Here is a 22,137-nt window from a genome sequence, read left to right on the forward strand (position 1 = left end):
TTCGTGCCTTTCAGAAATTTCCCAAAAAATTAAACATTCGTCAAAATATGTTTTATTTGCAAAGATCACACATATTACCCATAACTTCTTAGTATTTGTAAAGTTCGACGCTTTCGCAATTTAAATTCTATTAAAAAAAAATTTAATTCGTAATATAAAACATACAGGACATGGGTATTTATAGAAGGCCCTTGATAGGTCCAAGCATTTTTCCTAATTATCATGATGAAATGAGATTCCACATACAGGACACCGGTACAAGGCCTGAATTACTCTAAGCCGTCTGATAGTACACATCAATGCATGGATTTTGACCTCCGGGGCCGTCAATCTCTCGAATGTACATGATTGATTTCCCCTTCCGGCCCACGGCCCGCTCTCTTGTCCGGCTCATCAAGTCCATCTCCCCCACCTCTCCTTCCGCGCTCCTCGAAGCCCAAACTCTCCACTCCTTCCTCACCAAGACCGGTCTCCTCTCCTCCAATGAGTTCATCTCCAGTGCGCTCACCTCGCTGTATTCCTATTTGGGCCGTATACTTTGCGCCCGCAAATTGTTCGACGAAATGCCTCAACCTGGCATGGTTTTCCATACCGCCATGGCTCGAGCCTACGTTGCTGTGAACCGACCCACGGAGGCGTTGGTTCTCTTCCGCGCCATGAGATCTGGAGGCTTGTCGCTAGACCCTGTGGCTTTGGCGACTGCCATTACTGCGTGTCGCCAGCTTGGTGGCGATCCAAAACCGGCAAAAGTGATTCATGGGTTCATTGTCACTAGTGGGACTGAAATTGATCCATTTGTTAGCACAGAATTGATCAGGATTTATGGTGGTAGCTATGAATTGGCACTTTCTCATAAAATTTTTGACGCAATGCCAGTGAAAACTGTTGTTGCTTGGAATGCTATTATACATCAGTTTGTCAAACATGGTGAGATACAAACTGGTTATCGTTTGTTTATCGAGATGCCGAACAGGGATGCCATCTCATGGAATACATTGATATCTGGGTATTGCCAGGTGGGTCAGTGTCGGGAAGCCCTGTCGGCGTTCCGTGATATGCTGTCATCTCAAGTGAAACCAAATATACTAACTATGTGCACTGTTCTCTCTGCTTGTGCTAGCATAGGCATGTTGGAAACTGGCATCTGGGTTCACTCTTACATTGAAAGAAATTGTATGAGTTTTGATGGATCATTGGATCACTGCTTAATTGACATGTATGCCAAGTGTGGGAGCATCGAGAAGGCAGTTCAGGTCTTTGAGAAGGTCCCAATGAGGAGAGACCTGTACTCATGGACGTCGGTAATTTGTGCACTTGCAATGCATGGGATAGCCATTGATGCTGTTCAAATGTTTGCTAGGATGCAACAAGTTGGTGTCCCACCAGATGAAGTTACATTTGTTGGGGTTCTAAATGCCTGTGCCCATGGAGGACTAATAGAAAAAGGTTTTCAGTATTTTTATTCTATGAAAGAAATGTATGGCCTTGCACCTAAAATTGAGCATTATGGTTGTATGATCGATCTTTTAGGCCGTGTCGGACGATTGAAAGAGGCATATGATCTCATAATGGGTATGCCTATGAAACCTAATGCAGTTATGTGGGGTACATTGCTAAGTGCATGCAAGGTTCATAACAATGTGGAGCTTGGTGAAGTTGCAGCTGCCAAAGTGATTGAGTTGGATCCACATGATCCTTGGAGTCGAGTGATGTTGTCCAACATGCATGCAGAAGCCCAAGATTGGAGCGAGGTAATGAAGCTAAGGAAGGAACTGAAAGGAATTGGGATGAGAAAAACTCCTGGATGTAGTCTGATTGAGATAAGTGGTGAGGTTAATGAATTTGTTGCTGGGGGTAATTTGCATCCACAGCATGCGGAGATTTTTGCTCTATTAGCTAACGTCGAAGCTCATATGCATATAAACTGATCCCTGATATTGCAAATGCTTGACTATAAAGTTATACTTTAAGAAACTACCACCTTTGTTGAAGATGTGTCGTCAAGTTGAGAAATGTGATGCCAAAGATATATTACATGAGATCATGGAAATAGAACTGTGCATCGCCTTATTTGATAGGCATGTATCTCCTGCATGGTTGATGGGTTAAGCCAACTTAACAAGGATTACTTCTGAAACCGTGTTTGGCAGCTTAACCAGTTAATATGATCTCTATATAATCAGAATGACAATACCAAGCTGATACATTTGGTTAAGTATCAACAGAATTTACATATCCAACTTTTCCCCTTAGCTGACAAAAGGAAATAAATTCTACAGAATTTAGTCTGATAATCTTCCAACTTTCCAACCAGAGCCTAGTACTCTTGCTGTTTGGTCCAAGCAGTACTGTCGATTGGTTCATGCAGGGCCATACAGATGTAACCTTGACATACAATTAAGTGGGAAACACATAGCTAGGAGAGTTAGTCCTAGAATGCTGGGTCAATCTGTCAATGCCTATGGCTCAGTATCAGCCCAATAAAATCCCAATATTTTGAGCCTCATATTCACAACATGAATAGGGTAGATCTGGACAAGCTGATTGATCATTATAGCTCCAATGGATCATGAGGATTTTATGGTTAGCTTTGAGATTTCATTGTGAACAGGGATGATTTTATGAAATCGTAGTGCCGCTGATAACAAGTAGTTTTCAGCTATCAATACAGTGCCATTGAGGATCTGATAATTGTTATCAGAAATAAAGCAATGTAAGATGTGCGAAAATCTTGCTGATTTCATATTGTGACAAAGTAATTATATGCTTGGGTCTATTAGACCAAATAAATGGAACTATTGTTGAATTTGAGAGGATTCAGATATTTGATGCTGTATAAATCAAGGATATAGTTCTACAACAACTGTGCTGTCTACTCTGAACATAAGGTCCGGTTCTGGTCTGATTCTTAGAAACTGAGATAACTAGTTTTGGGTTACAGAGATAACTGCGATCATTGTAGAGTCTCATTCATAACTGATCGATAAATTCTGAAATCAAATTGACACCTCAAATCAGACAGCTATTTCATGTAGCAAGTATCTTTGGACAGGTGTGACTGAGATAAAGAGAATGAATATACTGGCTTATCTGACTGATACTGCTCCCAAGTTGGCCACAGTCACATGTCACAATTCTCCAATAAAATAGGCATGTTTTTCTTTTCCCAGTTGTATGGATCCTAAACCAAAAGCAGCAGTTGAGGTACGGATGTACATGGACAAAGTCACAAACATCTAATGGGATTTTAGAGGTTCTGCATCTAGACTTTGATGGCCTAGCTGTTCTTGTTCTTGAACTTAACCAACCTTTGGTGGGGAAGAGGCCAAGATTGCAAGCAAGTGGATGCCGGGCAATTAGCTGTACCAATATTTAGCACATTGTGTGAAGTTGTGATATCCACAGGTGGGAACAGGCACTGTTTCATTCAATACTGGAACGTCATGCTTTTGAGCAGATGAGCAAATGCAAGAAGGAGCAATTCAACATCGTGTTGGAGAACAACAGTAGGAATCAACAGCAACCAATCAATCTCTAATTCTTTATCACTTTATGCTCTTAAATTACATTCCAGCCCCATGAGATGTGAGTTGGATATGTCTTATTTGCCGTGGAATATTGAAGTGGGATATTTTTTCCTCGTTATGCGATGATGTGTACCAAATTGATCTAGCTTTCTCTTTTCTTGCAGAGTATTCAGTGGGAGGAGAATTTTTTTGGGGGGACCTGTATCTCTCCAAGGATATTTTTGTTGTGAGAGAGGGTTGAACTGAGATATTTGTCCACTTGACAGGGACTCAGATTAGGTTTATTATTTTCCAAATAACAGAATTTATTTTGAAATGACATTAATTAAATTCTCTCCAAATAAAATCAATTGAATCCCATCTAAAGTTGGTTCCAAATGTACCCTCATCTGCATATTTCTTCATAAAATTTAAAATACTTTTGCCTCTCACAGAAATAGATTCTTAAATTTTAAATTTGGGTATTTTTCCATTTCAAATAGTATTTAAAAGAGGAGCCTGGATTTCTGACTGGGCTTGCTCATTGAGTGCTCAGCTTGTTCTTCAGGTTTGTATTAAGTTGTAATCGGCCAATTAAAATGAGACTTTCTTTTTTAAAAAAATGTAGTTTTTAAAAAGAGGAGGTAAAATGTATAATTCATGGGGTGGATGTGTAATTAACCGCCTAAAAATGAAACACCGTCCTGTCCTAGATCCTGAAACGGTCAGAGCTCAAAGGAACTCACTCTTCTATATATAAAAGAAGAATCTCACTCGACCCTGGACTTCTTGAGGAAGAGAAGATTGACTGGATCGAAGAGATCCTGAGACGATCAAAATGAGTTCTCAGGTGCAGTGGCCCTTCCCATGGAGCTCTCCTCGAATCCACCCAAGAGCCATCCCGGCTTGCCCAGGTCTGAGGTCCATTCCTTGGAGCTCTCCTCGGATCCTCGCAAGACCCATCCTTCCTTACTCTCGTCTCAGGTCCGTTTCTTTTACAGTTCCTTAGCACCCTTTTCTTGAAGCGATCAACCTGTTTCTGTGATTTTGTTGGTTTCTTGATCTGTCGTATTTCTTAATTTGTTGTAACCAACTGGTGCGATGTGGTTCGTGGTTTGTCTTTTTGTTGGGTTTCCATTATCGGGTTGGTTGTTTTAGTTTCGTTGCTATTTTAGACTTTTCACTCCCTATGCTTGCATGAAGCATGACAGAGTAGTGGTGTGAGATGCATAGACTGATCTACTAGGATTTTTGAACCAAGAACAGAACTTTTCACAGAGAAGAGAAATGTTAAACATAGGAACATTGATAAGTATGAACCATATGAGAAATTGTAAATAAAGTGCACATTTCTACATTTGGTGAATGTGTACCCAAATCTTCTTGGGAATTTGTTAGTGAAACAATACAAGGCCTGACCTTAGATTTGATTTGGAGAGAAGAGAGGAAGAGAGGGAAGATATCCAGGTGAGTAAGAAGCAGAAAGTGGTGCCCCTCTCTAGTACCGAGTCAGAGTATCGTGTTATGTGTGTGATGATTAATAAGATTGTTTGGCTCCACCGCTTTCTTAGTAATATGGGTGTTCCATTGCCCTTCCCAACTCCTCTTTATGTCGATAATGATAGTGCTAAAAAACTGACTGAAAATCATATTTTTCATGAGAGAACTAAGCACATTGAAGTTGATATCAAGGTTCGAAAAATTGGGATCAAGATTGAGATCGGCCTTCTGAAAAAAACAATCCATATCGATCGTATCAGTCGCATGGATCGGATTGGACTTTTTAATTACGTAAAATTTTAAATATTGTTTAAAAATATAGGAAAACTTCTCAAAATTTAGAAAAAAGTTTACTAAAAATAAGAAAATAGAGAAAGAAGAAAAAAAAGGAGAGTGGAAGAAATGAAAAAAATTGAGAGAGAAATAAAGAAATAAATTAAAAAATTATATACCGGAGTTCGTTAGAGTTCGTCAGAGTTCGCCGGAGCTAGATTTCTTCTTAAGAAAAACAAGAATTATGTGGTAACAAAAGAAAAAAGAAAGAAAAAGTGAAAAAAAGAAAGAGAGTAAGAGAGAGAGACGAAAGAGAGAAAAAGAGAAAAAGAGAGAGAGAGAGAGTTCGGGTCTAGCCTGAATTGGGATTGGGTTTAGCTGATCCGGCGAACCATGGTCGATATGCACTTCACTGATCAGAAGTACCAAGCTGATATAATTTTTCTCCATCTAAATAGCACTGAGGAGTAAATTGCCAACTTCTTCATTAAGTATATTTCTCTTTTGCATTTTGAGTATCTAGTTAACAAATTTTCGATATATGATCCACTTTAAGTTTGAGGGGAAGGGGAGTCACAACATCAAAGACTAAAGATGGAGTTCGATTGATTAGATAGAAAGCAGTAAGAAGGGTCTCAACCCAGTAAAAATGAGAAATAGAAGCCTCAAAGAGAAGAACATGAGTGGTTTTAAGAAGATGACAATATTTTTGTTCGGCAACACTATTTCGAGCAGGGGTATAGAGACACGACTGCTGAGGTAGGGTGCCAGTAGCAGCATGAATAGAATGAAACTCAGAGGAGAGGTACTCTCGAGCACCGTCAGATTAAAAGATCTTAATAGACCGATTGAACTGAGTACGAACCATAAAAGAAAAATCACGATAGATCTGGCATATCTTAGAGCACTAGCGCCTAAGGTAAATCCAAGTGTAACGAAAAAAATCATCAATAAAGATACATAATAGAGAAAGTCAAGACTAGAAGAAAAAAAAGCGAGACCCCAAATGTGAAAAAACAAGATCAAAGGGAACTAGAGATACTCTCACAAGAGGAAAAAAATGGCTCGATGTTTTACAAACTTACAACTAGTATAAGGAGACAACCATAAAAAATAACTATAGCCTAAAGATCCAGACTTAGATAAAATCTTGAGATGCTGACTCGATACATGACTTAGACATCGATGCTATAGGTCTGAAGGAGATAGGGAAGTGATAGGACAAACATTGGAATTATATGGAGGAAGGTGAAGTTGGTCTAGATAGTAGAATCCATGAATCTGAGTACTGGTCCTAATTCTCTAGCCTGTTGACTTATTTTGCACAACACAAAAAGTAAAAGAGAAGGACACAATGTAACCAAAGTCAAAAAGTTGAGTAACAGTGGGTTCAAGCTAGACAATGTAGACATCATATAAGGTAAGATGGCTAGTAAGATCCGTGGTCGGGGTGATGTAACCAATGTGAGGTGGGGTAATAAGTCCCATCAGCAATGTGAACATGAGGAAGGGCAGTTGGGGCAGGGATGAGATTAGTAAGAATGGATCAGTCACCAGTCATATGATGTAAAACGTCAGAATTAAAAATTCAATATTTAGTAACAGCAGAGAAAAAGAGGTAGAAGTAGAGGGACCTGTAAAGCTAAGGCTCTCATGGTTGACCAAAACACAATATGCCATTAGAAGAGACAACCTATCAAGCACCTTGAGAGTGTTTCAAAATTTTTTGACAGGTTTTTCGTCAAACATCTGGTGAATAAAGCTGCTAACCTTGACATGCTACCAAATAGGTGCCAAATTTGGACAGATCTATTGCAGACTTGAGGGCTAGCATAATGGACTTTCGTCGAACATTTGGTGAGAAACTATTGAAAACAGAATTGCTAAAGAATTAGTGCTCTCAACACAGTGACATTTCGTCAAATTATGTGGGCACTTGTTGAAAAACAATTCTGTTGCTACTGCTCTGCACTTGGCATAGTATAGTTTCGTCGAACACCTGGTGAGCAAATACTTTGAACAGTGTTGCTAAAGGAGAGGGTTATGGACAGGTGAATTTTGGTCGAACATTTGGTGGGCACTAGTTGAAACCATGCTGCTATGCTGGTAAGCATGCTTGTTGCTCTCACTGTTGTTGAATGGAGTGTTTGTTGTGGTGTGGCTAGGTTGCTAGACTTGCAGAAAATGGCGAAGAGAGGAGCTCATGCCGAGGGAGAAAAAGCAAAGCTGCTGGCAAACTCGAGGAGGTTGGAGAGGCTTCCGACGAGTTGGCGGAGCGAGAGGGTGAGGCAGTAGCACCCAAGCTCAATGGGGGTGAAAGAACACAAAAAGAAAAGTTTAAACATTTCGAGCTGTGAGATAGAGAGAGGTTGTTCGAGAGGATAAGTCTAACTTAAGCAAGATCCCTAGAGATCAGGAAGTTATGATATCATGAAACAATACAAGGCCTAACCCTAGATTGGATTTGGAGAGAAAAGAGGAAGGGAGGAGAAGATTAGGCGAAAAATGTATTGCTTGAAATGATAGAAGGGGCATTAGCCCTATTTATACAAAGTCACCATATATCTAAATAAATAAATAAAATAAAACCAAATAACTCTAATTGTTAGGAATAAAAATGAGCTAAATATTGGAGCTCTCGGGTAATTCATGTGCAAATTACTCCATATAGAACTTATATTTTGTTCCTTGGAACTGGTTGATGCAATTGTGCAAGCTTATGGTTCTACTTGCCTAGCATAACTTTTATCTCTATTATCGGTTCTCCTATTCTTTTCAGTACAACAATCTCTTTTAGATTCTTATCAAATATCAACAATCTCTTTTAGATTCTTATCAACTATCAACAATTCTCTTGTTTTTTTACCTTTTCAGGTTTATCAAAGTTCATGAGCATTTTCCACTTCGTCTAGAAATTCCCCACACCCACCCATCCACTATGGATCCTGCAAACAAGGTATGATGATTTTCTCTTTGCTAATGTGTTTTTCAATTCCATCCCACTCCTTATTTTCTAAGTCACCAATCAAAATGTTCAATTTTAATAATCTTATTTTTGCAAGCCAAATCAAAACTCAAGATTTAGTTATTAAATATTGGGATTGAAAAGGTAGGCCCTCATGTCAAAGTTCTAAAGGTGGCGTTTAATTTGATTTTAGGGTTAGTTCCTAAATTTGGTTTGGGACCCCTATCTACATTTAGGAATTGAATACTATTTTTTTTCTAATTCAAAAATGAGAGATGAGAGAGAAAATACAAATAAATTTAAATTTAAAATTTTCTCAAATTACAGTTTTACCCCTAAAATGGTATTTATGTTTTATAAATCTAATAATAAAATTTTAGTACTATTTGCATCACACTTAATTTTTTTTAAATATTTTTTTTTACTTTTTCATGTCACATCAAAATAATAATGATATCCTTATTTCAAATTATCTCTCATATATCCTTAGTTTTCCTTCAAAATAAATACATTTTTCTCTAAAAAAGAAAACTTATTAAATTTGCGATAACTTATAAAGTGGTTGCAGCCGTGTAAACTTCTGAGCTTGCAAGAGGTTGTAAGCCCACATTAACTTACTTTTTTATTAAATTTATAGTTCTAAGAACTTCCTTAAAAATATATAAAAAATAATGTAGCATTATACGTGGGCTTATAAGCTCAAAAGATGGAAAAAACATCATTAACTTTACCTTTAAAAAAATGTAGTCTTACATTATAATAGGATTGTAGGTTGTAAGCGAGCAATGGACTTATAGTCTTGCCAAATAAAAAAAAGACCTTTCTTATAGTATAATTGTGGGCTTGTAAGCTAGTAATAAACTTACAGAATCACAACCTTAGTAGGAGAGAAGAAAAAGAAACAAAAAGATAAGTAATACTTGTAAGCTTGTATGCTCGCAAGCTAATGGTTCTTGCAGGCTTACAAGCATATCAGCCCGCAAGCCCGCAATAAAGAGTTTCCTATTGTAAAAAGTACATTTTTGTTTCTATAGATTTGTAAACTTTAACTAATATCTCATAATCAAAGGGCAGTTTGGCCATTAATTTTATATTATCCATTTTCCTCTAAAATTTTTTTTTTTTACTTATTCATATCACATGAAAAGTAATATATAGAGATCGCACAAGATGGGATATATTCATATATTAAGGATATTGTATAAATTATTAGTTTGTTATCTAACAATTTAAACTTTTGGATCAACTGATTATCTAACAATAAGATTTTCACATCCAAACGGTTTGTATAAATGAAATTAGGTTCATTTGATTAAAGGACTTCAAAGAAGTTCTTTCTACTGTTGTCGGTTATCTTAAAGCCTATAGAGCCTTATCAAGACTTGACAACCTGTAGGCAATGTTATTCTCATTCAAGACTTGTTCTCCTCTGCTAATTTCTACGAAATTTGGTGACTGATATTAAGAATACATAGTGCAATAAAAATGAGAAATCATCTTAATGAGATAACTAACTGTTAAAGCTCCCATGTCGCTATTTTGCTTCCAAAAATGGACAGATGGGTGTCTTCCAGAGTACGTAGCTGATATCTCTATCTGATCGTAGAGTTTTTGAATTGGATAGCTGTGAGTTGATTGAAGGATTTTGATGCTCTATAGATTTCTCACTTCTCACTATAGTCACATGCTCATTCAACTTGCAAGAAGGGAACAATGTTTTGTATGCTTTTAGTTGTAAGAATAATTTATTAATGACTCAAGTGCATATTGAAAAAATTTTAAAGTTATTCTGGTGTAAAATTTATCTCCTTCAATTAACATAAGTTGATAAAATGACTGCATAGAAATGTTGTATACTTACATTACAGTGATTTGCACTCTAAGGTTTCAAAACTTGGTATTGGGATCGGTTATTTGAAAAAACGATACATATTCAGCCATATCAGTCGTATCGGCTGTATCGGCCGCCTGTATCGGATCAGACTATCTTTTAATCATATAAGTTCTAAATATTATTTAAAAATACGAAAAAATTTCTAAAAATTTATAAAAGTGATAAGAAAGTAATAATTATTCACATATGAAGTCTAAAAATTAAAATTTATATTAACTTATTCAAAACTTTGATGAATATCGAGTTGGTTGTCTCTTCTCTTTCCCCTTCTCTCCCTTTTCCTCCCTCAATTACTACCAAGGCAAATTTATTTTTTCTAATTTTTTTTTCGTTTCTTCTCTATACCTTCTCTCTCTTTTTGCTACAAGGCAAGTTTTATTTTTTTGCTTTTTCTCTTGTCCTCCTCTTTCTCTCTCAATCTCTCTCTTCCTCCCTATCTCTTACTGTCGCAAGGTAATTTTTTTCTTTTTTTTTCATTTCTTTTCTTTCCTTTATCTTTTCCCCTCAATCTCTTTCTCCTCTCTCTCTCTCTCTCTCTTATTCCCTCTCTATCTGCTGCAGTAACATAGATAGAAGGAGAGAGAGGAGATAAAGTGGAGGAAAGAAAGAGAGGAAGATGCTAAGGGAGAGAGTAGAGAGAAATGAGAGAGATGGGGCACCGGTGAGAGAAGAAACTAAAAAAAACTAAAAGAGATGGAATGAGAGAAGAGAGAGGGAGAGCCCATATAGGGCAGGATCGGCTGATATAGCCAATACCTAGATTGGCTTCGGCCATGGATCAGCCAATCCCACTTAAGATTGGCCAAAACTTGGAACTATGTTGCAGTTACTGTGACAGAATAGACATTTTACTTAGTATCTTTATATTGACACAATGATTTTGCTATATATACTGAGACACAACTATATGAAGATAATAATTGGTGACTAGTATGTATGATTACATAATAGTGTACTTTTTATTTGTCGTCATCCTATTACTATTGGATATTGTGTCTATCTTATATAATCTAGAACATGGTACTTCATAATAGTATCCTCTGTTTGTAGCCATATTCGATATCTCTACTCTCCGATATTGCATGTGGCAAGCAGGGGTATTAGATATTTAGATGCTTATAAATGTTAATGATTCTTTGTACATTTTATCCTTATTTCTTTCTGACCTCTTAAATTTTTCTACAGGAGACCCATAGTAGTGTTGCTTTACAACTGGTGGCATTCTACTTCATATCCAGATTGGTCAAAAATCTGATGCATGGGATGATGATGATGAAATTGCAGATATTGCCTTCATTTCTCAGGGCTAGTTTGCCTTTTGCTTGTGTGTCTAATTCTATCAACAAACCTGCACCTCTTCAGTTAGATGTGGTTTTTCCACCTTTTCAAGATATCAAATGGAATATTTCTCGGCTATATTATCTTTTCAACATGCAGCTCGAACGAAATATCGGCACGTACGTCTAATGAATGCAGCCTTAACTGGCTACTTAAGTATTTGGATTTTCCTTTGAGCTATCAACTTAGAATCATCTCATCCTGTTGCAACTTTTAATTAACTCAAGATAAGAGAATTATTAGTCTTCTATTTAATATTTGTGCTGGCAAGCTAACAAATATACTGCACTATGAGAGTAAATCCTAGTTCTAATAGAATTAAAGACGTTACCTTTCCACCCTTTATATATTGGGATTAATCTGTCTAACCATCTATCATAAATGCTCTTACCAGAAACTTTTGATTATTTGAGTTGAGATAAATTCCTGGGCTAAAATGTCTTGCTCCCTGAAATTTTATTTATAACTAAAAGCTTACTATTCATAATTATCCTACTTGTAAGCTTTTGGCTTGAACAAAATCAGGACAGAGGGTTGACTGTTGGTAGGTCAATAATTGTTAAAATTTATGCAATCCGATCTTGAAAAGAAGTTACTCGTAAGCAACACCATCATGTGTTGGGAAAATCCTTGCTTTTTTACTGTTATTTTGCTTAAATATATCTATTTATTTTTGTAGGATTTTTATTGCTTTACTTGTAGCATGTTTCTCATTCGTCATGGTTGGAGGTTTTCTGTTTTACAATATCAGGTACATTCCTCTGAATTTCACATTGCATTGATTTCATTTTATTAAATGCTAACAAAGTCGTTATAATACTTATTATGGTGAAACTTCTTTTTTCTGTCGACTGTTTCCATACAGAGTGTTCCTATATTTTATTTCACATATACGTGCTTCTTCTCTGTCATCTCTATGAATAATGTTCATTTTGCACATTTCATCTTAGTGAAGTGTACTATCAAATTATGGTGAACACACTTGTTGAAGGTGCTGCTTGGTTGTGTTCCTTTGATATTTATATATCCATCTAGTTATAGTTTGTAGATAGTGCATTTCTTGTATATATTGACCAGCGGTAACATTGAATATAATGAGGGTAGTTCTTTTCATGCTTCTGCACTTAATTGGTTGTTGTAGCCTTGTAACATCCTATTCTCACAAGCAGCAATAGGCTACTATTGCTTGAAATTCTTTTAGGGCAAACTAGAATTTTAAATGATTGTGTTCTCCAAGTGAATGCACATTTTCTGGGACAGTCACTGCTGGACATTTGACTGATGCTTTCTTACTGAAACAATGATTAACACTTCAAAAGAATGTTCAACAACCCTTTGATGTGCATGAGATAGATTGTTATAAGCTAGCATTTGTTTAGTAGTTATCAACGTATTATTTCATGCATGGTCGGAGTAACATGATCTAACAGAAACGGGTTCATGAGATTTACATTCTTCTTCATATTATTGCAGCTAGTATCCATGATTATATCTTTTATCTTTCAGATAATTTATTGTTCTCATCATTTATTGCTATAGCTTTTTTTCCCTATGAAATGAACAAAAGTAACCTTATTGAAGATGTCATCTAGTAGAGTACAACAAGTGCTAAATGTATCTGCACATTTCTTTCTTTTCTGTTTGCAAATTCAGGAATAAGGAGCAATCATTGGAGGACTGCTTTTGGGAAGCTTGGGCATGCCTTTGTTCCTCTTCTACTCATTTAAGAGTAAGGCTAGCACGAAGTTTGTATAATTTAAGGTTGAAAAAATTAAGATTTACTAGTCAAATAACCTTTATACTGGACTACTATTTTTCCTTCACCATTTCCCCCCCCTTTTTTTTCTCAGATTTTACTTTTTCTGGTATCGTATTCAAAGTGCTATTTGTTTTGACAGCAAAAAACTCGTGTTGAACGTGTTATTGGTCTTCTTCTTGCTATCTGGGGTATATTGTTCTATTCCCGTTTATTAGGCACAATGACGGAGCAATTTAGAGTAAGCTTTTTCTTTCTACCTTCAGTTTTAAGGTGAATGTTGCCACAGCCTTCCAGGCCAAGTATGTATCTAAGCAAGATCTATGTCTGCAGAACAACATGCAGAAGATTAGAGAAGGAGCACAGTTGCAAGTGATGGAGAGTAATCATGTTATTATCTGTGGAGTTAACAGCCATCTTTTGTTCATATTAAAGCAGCTCAACAAGTTTCATGAGTCAGCTATCCGCTTAGGTACCGCTACAGCAAGGTAATATTTAAGTTGTGTTTTGATATACTTCATTTATATAAATAAGGCGTTTGGATGTTTAACCAAGTTTAAATTGTGCTTTGATATACTTCATTTATATAAATAAGGTGTTCGGATGTTTAACCAACATACCTGTCTTCTGACAAACAATCTTAAGGAAGCAAAGAATTCTTCTTTTATCGGATCTCCCTAGAAAGCAAATAGAGAAGCTTGGAGATAGCATTACTAAAGATTTCAACCATATTGATGTCTTTACCAAGAGGTAAATACTTCTTTCTCTATGTAGATGGTTCTTCTCATTTCTCAAAAATACTGTAACAGCTTTTGATGTTGAGCTGATATGCGAGTATCCTTGTTTTTGTGCTTGAGTTGCAGCTCGTTCAAGTCTTGAGGCATTATTCTGAATCTGGGTAATGAGAAGCCAAAAGGCTGTTCTTATGTTCAGATATTTAATAAGCATCTGGAAATAATGTCTTGAAGAATTAGATATGGCTTTTGTTTTTTGCTATATTTGCATTAGGTTGTTCTAAAGAATAGCAAATATGGCTTCAGAGTTCAGAATAGTAAACATGAAATAGAAAATTATCCAGATGCTTAATAATGCAGGAAGACCAATCAAATGTCAGAACAGCCAAATTGCTGTTCTCGAAGTTTTAGCTTTTGGCCCTATTTTCTTTTTCAGAAGAATGATGTTGAATATTAATGCATTTGGAATTTTGGATAATATAACCAATTAAACCTTTAAACCGATACATTATTAGCCCATTTACCAAAACATTCTCCACTTCATCCTTTTCTCTCTCCTCTCACCAAGGGCACTTTTGGTAATTGATACTGAGAAGCAATTCTATGCAGATAATCTTCACACTTCACACCTGCCTATCTGAACTTCCAACTAAACAGAGCTCATGATGAAGGATAAGATCCTGATACTGCATGAGGAAGAATCATGCTTATCCATTATGTCATTCTTTTTTACATCTATCAAACCCTAATTCTGATGCCTAGATTTGCTTCATTCGAGATCCAAGGAAGAGTGCATTTCAAAATGCATATAGCTATCGGGGTATGGGAACTGATCCTTTCAACCAAAAGAGTCCACCGATTAATTCAAACCTGCTTCTTAGGCCTTTTAAAATATGAGTCTAAAAGTGAGGGAAAGTGCTGGAATATAAGAGAACAAAAGCACTTACCTTCGATAGCTTAAACTTTTAAGCTAGTTGGTGAATTGACAAAACAAGACATGCAAAATTGTTTATTTTTCATTTCCATCATCTGATATAGCTAGTGTTGTTCTATACTTGAATGTGGAGCTTCTCTTTTGTTGTCTTATTATGCGAGATGCAATCTTACAATCGCAGCTGCAGTCTTAGCTTGACAAAATCATTTGAAAGAGCAGCAGCAAATAGAGCACGATCTATCATTATATTGCCAGCAAAGAATGACCGGTTAGTATAAGGCTTTAACTTTTCAGTTTACCCAAGTTATCATGCTACGTACAAGTTTGTCAATTATGTAGCAGAACATTTGTCAAGCATTCTAACTCCCATATTGATGGAAGAACGAGAACTAGATTTTTTGCATTCTCATGCATGGATTTTGGTGCTATGTGTCAACTTTTGTAATTGATAGAGCCATTGCCACAATGTGGCATGGCACGAGGCATGCTGCATGCCTGAGGTATCGTGCCGCTTGGCATACCGTTTCGACATGTTAAGCTAAGTTGTGCCAGGTATATCTGTTGACGTAGTATTGAGCAATCCAAGATATACCATGCTAATTGCCTGCCGCCAGTCAACACTCATTTTGGTGGCACTTTTGAAGCACCATTCATGCAAACAGATCAACATATATTTGCTTGCTACACCTTACTAGACAGAATTTGTAGTTTGCTTACTTTAATAAGGAAGCTACTAGTGGAACAGAATTCTTTCAAGTATTCCATGAGAGAGATATATGTCCAAGTAGTTTGCATATTCAGTAAAACTATACGTGCAGAAATTTATTGCTAACTTATTTCCTGTAAATCGTTTCTATGTACTCACTGTATTTTTATCAACCTAACCAGGTATGAAGTCGATACAGATGCATTTCTTTCCCTGTTAGCTCTTCAAGCTCTTCCCAAAATGGCATATGTCCCAACTATTGTTGAGGTATAGTATATCAAATAGACAAACAACAACTTATTTTGAACTCCACATTTCTTCATTTGATAGTGCATTATTATTGTAAATTCATTAGCCCTTAAGTGCTAACATGGAAGTCCCACCCTATATTTTACTATTTGAAATAGTGCATAGACTAATTTAATGGCCTTTCTTAATGAGAGCGAGGCTTTCTTGATGTTAAGTGACGCATTGGATGATGGGATATACAACAATGGTGGTTAATATTGCTTCTCTACTTCATGGTTATGCTGCAGAAAGTCAAAGTTAAAGTTCCTGACTTATTTCATCTTTTATGAATGTAGGCTTCTAATTCCAGCACCTGTGAACTTCTCAAATCAATCACAGGCTTGAATGTGCAACCGGTGGAGATGGTTGCTTCTAAGTTATTTGTTCAGTGTTCTCGACAAAAGGGCCTCCTTAAAATCTACAGGCACTTGCTGAACTATCGAAGTACTAAGCTTACTCTGCTGGAAGCAGTATGAAATCAATATTTTATATATAGTGATATACAACCTCTTTTATCAATGCCTAGAATTTTTTGTCAAAACAAAAACCAGTTTGATATTTAACCTTGACAAGCTCTTCTCATCCAAGTTCTTTTATAATAGATACATCTTTTAAGTAAGCAAAAACCAAAAGTGCTATAAGTTGCCAAATAATTTTCCTATATTCATGTGATTATGCATTCAAAGAGTGTAAGAATCTACAGTTGCATGTTAGTTCATTTGATGAATTTGTGTTCTGGTGAAGATGCTGCATCCATTTTGCTGGTCTTTATTTAATTTATGCCCTTCCTCATAGGAATTCATCTACAGAAGATCATATTATTGAAAATCCAGTTTCAATAGTATCCAAGTCATTTTCTGATCTCATCAGCTATACAGCTGGTTTGTCTTGGCTAGTCTTGATTCTTACCTTTTCGTAAGCTGTTTCTTTTCATTCTATGTGAGGAACCATTAGTCTTTAGATCCATTATCTGAAGAATAATGATTCTCAAATTGGTACTGTAATTTGGGGGCAGAATACTGCACAAGGAAAAGCTTTCTTTGCAGTTTGCACATTGTACCCGTGTTGGATAAACTTGTACTTTTCCTGCTAAAGTCTAGCAACTAGTTGCTTTAGGATTTCTACAATTGTTTAATCAGCAGGGTGACCACTTGTCCTTTAACTGCGCATTGGAGCCCAACTACTGAGAACCTGAGATGACCCTTTTTTCCTGGTTAGAGACAATGCAGGCCCCTCTTTGCTGTATGTTCATTTTGAATATGAATATTCTATGAAGGGGATTTGTGTAATTCTCTGGAACTAAGCCAGTGACAGTCATTTTATCAAGTCTAGAGGTTTTTTGGTTGCTTCTTGGAATCTTAATTGTAGACCATCTGCTAGGTATCGATCACTGTGCTCCCTAATACTATTTTATTTTTTGCAGAAAATGTGTTCAACCTTTATAGCATTCCTTGCCTAGTAGGCTTGAGGTACATGGATGTGAGACGTGGAATCCAGGAGGTAGAACTGGATGTAATATTTTATGCTCTTTCTGTCAGTTTTTCTTTTCCCTAATGATGGTATAGCATTTGTCTTTTTGGCCAGGCAATTGTTTGTGGCATCTTTAGATCTGGAAGAGTATATTTTCACCCAAGTGATGATGAAGAGATTAGACACACAGACAAAGTATGACTATTTGCTGGCATAACCATTGCTATGAAAATCTTTTTCCAAATAAACATTAGTATTTTTGAGATACCACTTGATCTTAGAACTTGTATAGAATTTTGACTGTTGATTTTATAACTGCCATCATGTCATACTGTCACAAGTTCTAGTGGCAGAAACTCTTTAGCAATGGGTGGGGCTGCACACAGCTTGCATCCTCAGACCTGCATTAGTTGGGGCATCTGCACTAAGACACCTTTTATGTGAACAGTATTCCTCCTTTTCATTCTAAAATCTACAAACTGCAACACGTATTTATTTGAGCATCTCAACATCTTTACAATAGCTTTCTCCTCTCTCAATCTCATCAGAGCAATAGATCCTTGGGTCCTTGATGTATTCTCACTTCCACAATTTTCCATGTTATCTCATTTTTATCTACTAGACACGTTGTCTCTCTGAATGTCACCTGATTATGATTGTCGTAAGACTTCAGCCCCTTCTTTATGTGGGACTCGTTTATCTTAGCTTTTTTGTTCATGTAATCTAACCTCTCTTCGTTTGCATTTTCTTCTTTTCATCCCATGATCCGCCTTTCACTGTTTTGAGTTGGCATTCCTTGCATCATCATTAGGACATGGGTGGTGCCCCTATTTTTTATAGAGCTTTCACATTATGAATTTGTAATCACATGATGTCGATATTCAAGGAAGAGCCTTCTAAAACAGATAAAAATAGCTAAATCCTAGATTCCTAATTGCTTAGTGCATATTCTCATTTTCCTACGAAGGAACTTATCTTCTATATGACTATATGATTATATATTGTAATTTCATCATTATTGCTGTAGAATTATTATCATGCAAAGGCACTGAAAACTTAGCTTGTTTTTCTCTGCTTTTCTAATTTCCAATTTTCTATTTGCCCTTTATAGTTGCTTTTTATAGCTCCTGTCTGTGGGAGAAAAGGACCGCAAGTTTTGCTCCCAAATGAATCAAATGAGAAACAATCTTCCGCTTCTCATGATCTGAAGGCAATAGAAGGTGAAGAATCTTTAGATACAGCTATTGAACTGCAGAAAACACGACTCAGTAACACTGTAAAGCGTCCCTTAAAATCAAGCTCCAAGGTATATCTTCAGAGGACATAATTTAAGACACTTGATCTTCTATACAGAGTTATTCTTCTAAAGGTATTCAGAACTCAGAAGTTCTGTGCAGAGTAGTGATTGGAATCAAGGACCAAGAGAGTGCATACTTATGGTTGGCTGGCGGCCAAAAGTTAGTGATATGATTAGAGAATATGATAATTACCTTGGACCTGGTAGTGTTTTGGTAAGTCTCAATAACTTATTTTGGAAGATAATTTTGTATATTATCAACTTTGAACATTTCTTACAAAATTAGAAACAGTAGTATGTAAATCCACTTGATTGTTTCTCATTCCTTTGGGGTGATTAGGGAATACAACCTAGCTTTTAACAAAATAGACTAACATATACAATTTGCAGGAAGTTTTGTCAGAAGCTCCTATTGAAGAAAGAAGCAGTATAGTCAACCCTATTGTCCAAAGCCAACTGAAAAATGTTAAGGTTTCCCATCTGGTATATCTCCATTTCTCTTTTATTTTCTTCTCTATCAATATCTTGGAGATAATAACACTATCCTAATACAGGTTGGAAGTCCTGTGAATTATGAAACATTGAAGGAAGCCATATTAAACATTAGGAAACCTTTCAAGGATACAAAGGACGTCCCCCTTTCTATTGTTGTGATATCTGACAGGGATTGGCTTGTTGGGGGTAATTTAGATATTAATTAATTTTGTTAAAATTTAAAATATTCTTCAACTAATTTTCTTTCCTCAGATCCTTCCCAGGCTGATAAACATTCAGCTTATTCCCTTTTTCTTGCTGAAAGTATTTGCCAGAAACATGGCATTAAGGTTGGTGCTTATGGACTAAGGATAATGCTTAACACTGATTTCATTTACTTCTGTCGTTTGATGTGATTCCTGATTGCCTGTGACATAAATATTATACAAGCAAATTAAATCTTCTAAATGTTTTCCAAGAACATCTATAGACTACTCTATCAAAGCACATATTCTCCTTCACAGCTGATCATCTACCCCTCCTTCAGCACTACCGGTGTCCATTACTATTGCTGGAAGCATGGTCCTGCACATGATCAAAATACAAATGCTGGTCATCTATCCCTCTTTTCTGAGCTTTCAGTTTCAAGCAGAATTTACAGTTTTCCTGCATCATTTAGGGCTCAGATATATCCAATTTAGCCCAAACGGATATGATTTAGAAGAATAACATTACAAAAAAATTTAGCCAATTGCCCTATCTGAAATCTGTCAGAAAACTGAGTATTAATTAATGATTCATATGTTCTGTCAATCAAGAGTTGACATGTTGGAGAGGGTTAGGAAACATAGTGTCACTACCTCTTCACTGTGTAAATGAAACTGAAGGGGCACACAAAGATAGGTGGAAAGGTAACTGGTGAAACCTAATCAGTAAAGGGTGTTGTCTGATTCAAAATGTAAGACTTCACAATTCCGAGGCTCTTTGAATTATATACATACAGTGTTAACCCAAATATGCATAGTGGATGAAAGTATGCATAGTGGATGAAAGTATGAAACCCAAACATGATAGCCTCTTCTTGCTCTGGGAGCTATGTAGCTGTTTTAGGAAATGTTACATTTTCCCTCCTCCTTGTTCATGATACTCGGAAGAATCTTACTGCAAATGATGAAGAATACGAATTTCATGTAATCAATTGAGTGTCTGGTTTGACTTAACCTCTAGTTGCTTTGTTTCTGAAATATATGGTTTTATAGACAAAGGTATATAAGAAAATTGAAAAAAAGAAGAAGAAATGTTTCGTTCCATTCATTATCCAGTAAATTCTATTCATTTTGCAGGTTGACAACCTAGTAGCTGAAATTGTAGATGCAAGATTGGGAAAACAAGTAACCATTTCTCGCTTTTCTTTACTATAATGAAATTTGAAAGTTTTGGAAACAATAATGTTGCAATGTTTCATCTGGTCTACAGATATCTAGAATAAGACCATCCCTTTCATTTATCGGGGCAGAGGAAGTAATGAGCCTTGTAACAGCTCAAGGTTGAACATCCTAGTCATGTTCAGTTTAATTTCCAGATATAATTACTCATACTGAGCTTCAATTGATTGCAGTTGCAGAAAGTAGTGAGCTGAATGAGGTGTGGAAAGATATTCTTAATGCTGAGGGTGATGAGATTTATGTGAAGGTGAATCCTTTGCATTGATATTCCATTGCTCAAATGCCTTAATGCAATGATTGGTCTTACAGTGGTCCTCTTATAGATTAAGGCATAGTAAGATATAGAGCTCTGGCATGTTAAATAGTGTATATTATGAAAAAGATGACTGCTGTCAGTGAAAGGGAAAAACCCTACTATCTTACTATGTACAACTGGAATAAGTCTGAGTTTGCTGTTAATTGAGCATATGGGCTCATAGAAATTATCCGCTTACGACTTTCTTCTCTAATCTTGTACTACCTAGTAACTCTCTTTAGAAGAAGATATTGAAATACGACTCCGTTTTAATAGGAAATGTGTACTCCCTCCTCTGTACACACAACACAGAAATATATAGATAGTCCTCACTTGGTGGGGATCATGTCAATGTATCAAATACTCCATTATTTTGAAACTCATGCATCGCAAGTGACAAACTGAACTCTGAAAGACCTATATTTATTATTACCTTCACACACTGCAATGCTTATATTTGCAGGAAATAGGCTTTTACATGAAGGAAGGAGAGACCCCATCATTTACAGAGCTTTCAGAACGGGCAGTTTTGCGCCGTGAAGTTGCCATTGGCTATGTCAAAGGCGACAAGCAGGTTTTTTCGTTTAACATGTTCATCATCTTATTATTATAACACCTTACTTATGATCTCACATTGTTATTTTGATCCAAATAGGTTTTAAATCCAAGTAACAAGTCAGACCCACTCTCTTTTGAAAAGGCAGACAAACTCATTGTAATATCTGAGCTTCAAGGTGAACAACCAATCGTTGTGTGAATCATCTTCATGTTATCCCCAAGAAAGGGCCCATGTTCTTGGCTTCTGAAAAAGGGAAAGGAAAAGGGAAAGGATGCATGATTACCAGAGAGGTGATACAAGGCCGTGATGTCTTGATAGATATGATATGGTGGAATAAGCTCTTTTTTTTTTTCTTTTTTGACAATAAAGCTCTCGCTGTTTCTGGTTGCAAAATTGAGCTGGTGACCAACCTAGGAATTATTTCAACTTACGAGAAGTCGCATTGCATTCTCATTTTCTTTTTCTGAGCTATGTAATTGTGATTTGTAAACATTACAGCTTCTTAATAAATTATCTGAGATAGTTCCAATTTCTTCTTAATAAACACGCACGCACGCACGCACGCAGAAGTATTTAATATACTTGATCACCCTCTAGCTAAGCGTGGACTCAGTTATGCCTCTCTCTGAAGTCCGTGGCAAAGTCGGCGCTGTAACATCTCTTATCGCGGACTTTCTCGTTAGTCGGTCGCGAAGAATCTATA

At 36.4% G+C, this 22,137-nt stretch overlaps 2 protein-coding genes across 4 annotated transcripts; both read left to right on the forward strand.

Moving 5' to 3' along the window:
• Positions 1 to 238: 238 nt before the first annotated feature.
• On the forward strand, positions 239 to 3,834 carry LOC140778878 (pentatricopeptide repeat-containing protein At4g14820-like). The gene is made up of 2 exons (XM_073123774.1): positions 239 to 3,585; positions 3,701 to 3,834. The coding sequence occupies exon 1, from the start codon at positions 339 to 341 to the stop codon at positions 1,926 to 1,928; it is 1,590 nt and encodes a 529-aa protein (XP_072979875.1). The 5' UTR covers positions 239 to 338; the 3' UTR covers positions 1,929 to 3,585; positions 3,701 to 3,834.
• A 364-nt stretch (positions 3,835 to 4,198) lies between these two features.
• LOC140777846 (putative ion channel POLLUX-like 2) lies at positions 4,199 to 21,966 on the forward strand. 3 transcript variants are annotated; one of them, XM_073122233.1, is made up of 23 exons: positions 4,202 to 4,490; positions 8,154 to 8,235; positions 11,324 to 11,595; positions 12,156 to 12,227; positions 13,130 to 13,205; positions 13,375 to 13,473; positions 13,566 to 13,720; positions 13,878 to 13,982; positions 15,082 to 15,168; positions 15,789 to 15,873; positions 16,191 to 16,338; positions 17,318 to 17,394; positions 17,479 to 17,559; positions 18,476 to 18,670; positions 18,762 to 18,875; positions 19,052 to 19,144; positions 19,216 to 19,342; positions 19,409 to 19,485; positions 20,479 to 20,526; positions 20,612 to 20,681; positions 20,754 to 20,827; positions 21,339 to 21,449; positions 21,531 to 21,965. In XM_073122233.1, the coding sequence occupies exons 1-23, from the start codon at positions 4,345 to 4,347 to the stop codon at positions 21,630 to 21,632; spliced, it is 2,496 nt and encodes an 831-aa protein (XP_072978334.1). In that variant the 5' UTR covers positions 4,202 to 4,344; the 3' UTR covers positions 21,633 to 21,965. The 3 variants fall into 3 exon arrangements, with proteins under 3 accessions (XP_072978336.1, XP_072978335.1, XP_072978334.1); XM_073122234.1 differs by lacking the exons at positions 19,216 to 19,342; positions 19,409 to 19,485 and having other exon boundaries at positions 4,201 to 4,490; positions 21,531 to 21,966; XM_073122235.1 differs by lacking the exons at positions 20,479 to 20,526; positions 20,612 to 20,681; positions 20,754 to 20,827; positions 21,339 to 21,449; positions 21,531 to 21,965 and having other exon boundaries at positions 4,199 to 4,490; positions 19,420 to 19,466.
• Positions 21,967 to 22,137: the final 171 nt, after the last annotated feature.

This window comes from Typha angustifolia, chromosome 15, assembly GCF_048772165.1.
Source record: "Typha angustifolia cultivar Huaian chromosome 15, ASM4877216v1, whole genome shotgun sequence".
NCBI lineage: Eukaryota > Viridiplantae > Streptophyta > Magnoliopsida > Poales > Typhaceae > Typha > Typha angustifolia.

What these genes read in the sequence shown, in the direction of transcription:
- LOC140777846 (XM_073122233.1), top strand. Translation starts at nt 4,345, where the DNA reads ATGAGTTCTCAGGTGCAGTGGCCCTTCCCATGGAGCTCTCCTCGAATC. An exon ending in CCTTAAAATCAAGCTCCAAG is followed by an intron (nt 18,671 to 18,761) that starts GTATATCTTCAG and finishes AGTTCTGTGCAG; the next exon opens with AGTAGTGATTGGAATCAAGG. An exon ending in TTGGACCTGGTAGTGTTTTG is followed by an intron (nt 18,876 to 19,051) that starts GTAAGTCTCAAT and finishes TACAATTTGCAG; the next exon opens with GAAGTTTTGTCAGAAGCTCC.
- LOC140778878 (XM_073123774.1), top strand. Translation starts at nt 339, where the DNA reads ATGTACATGATTGATTTCCCCTTCCGGCCCACGGCCCGCTCTCTTGTC.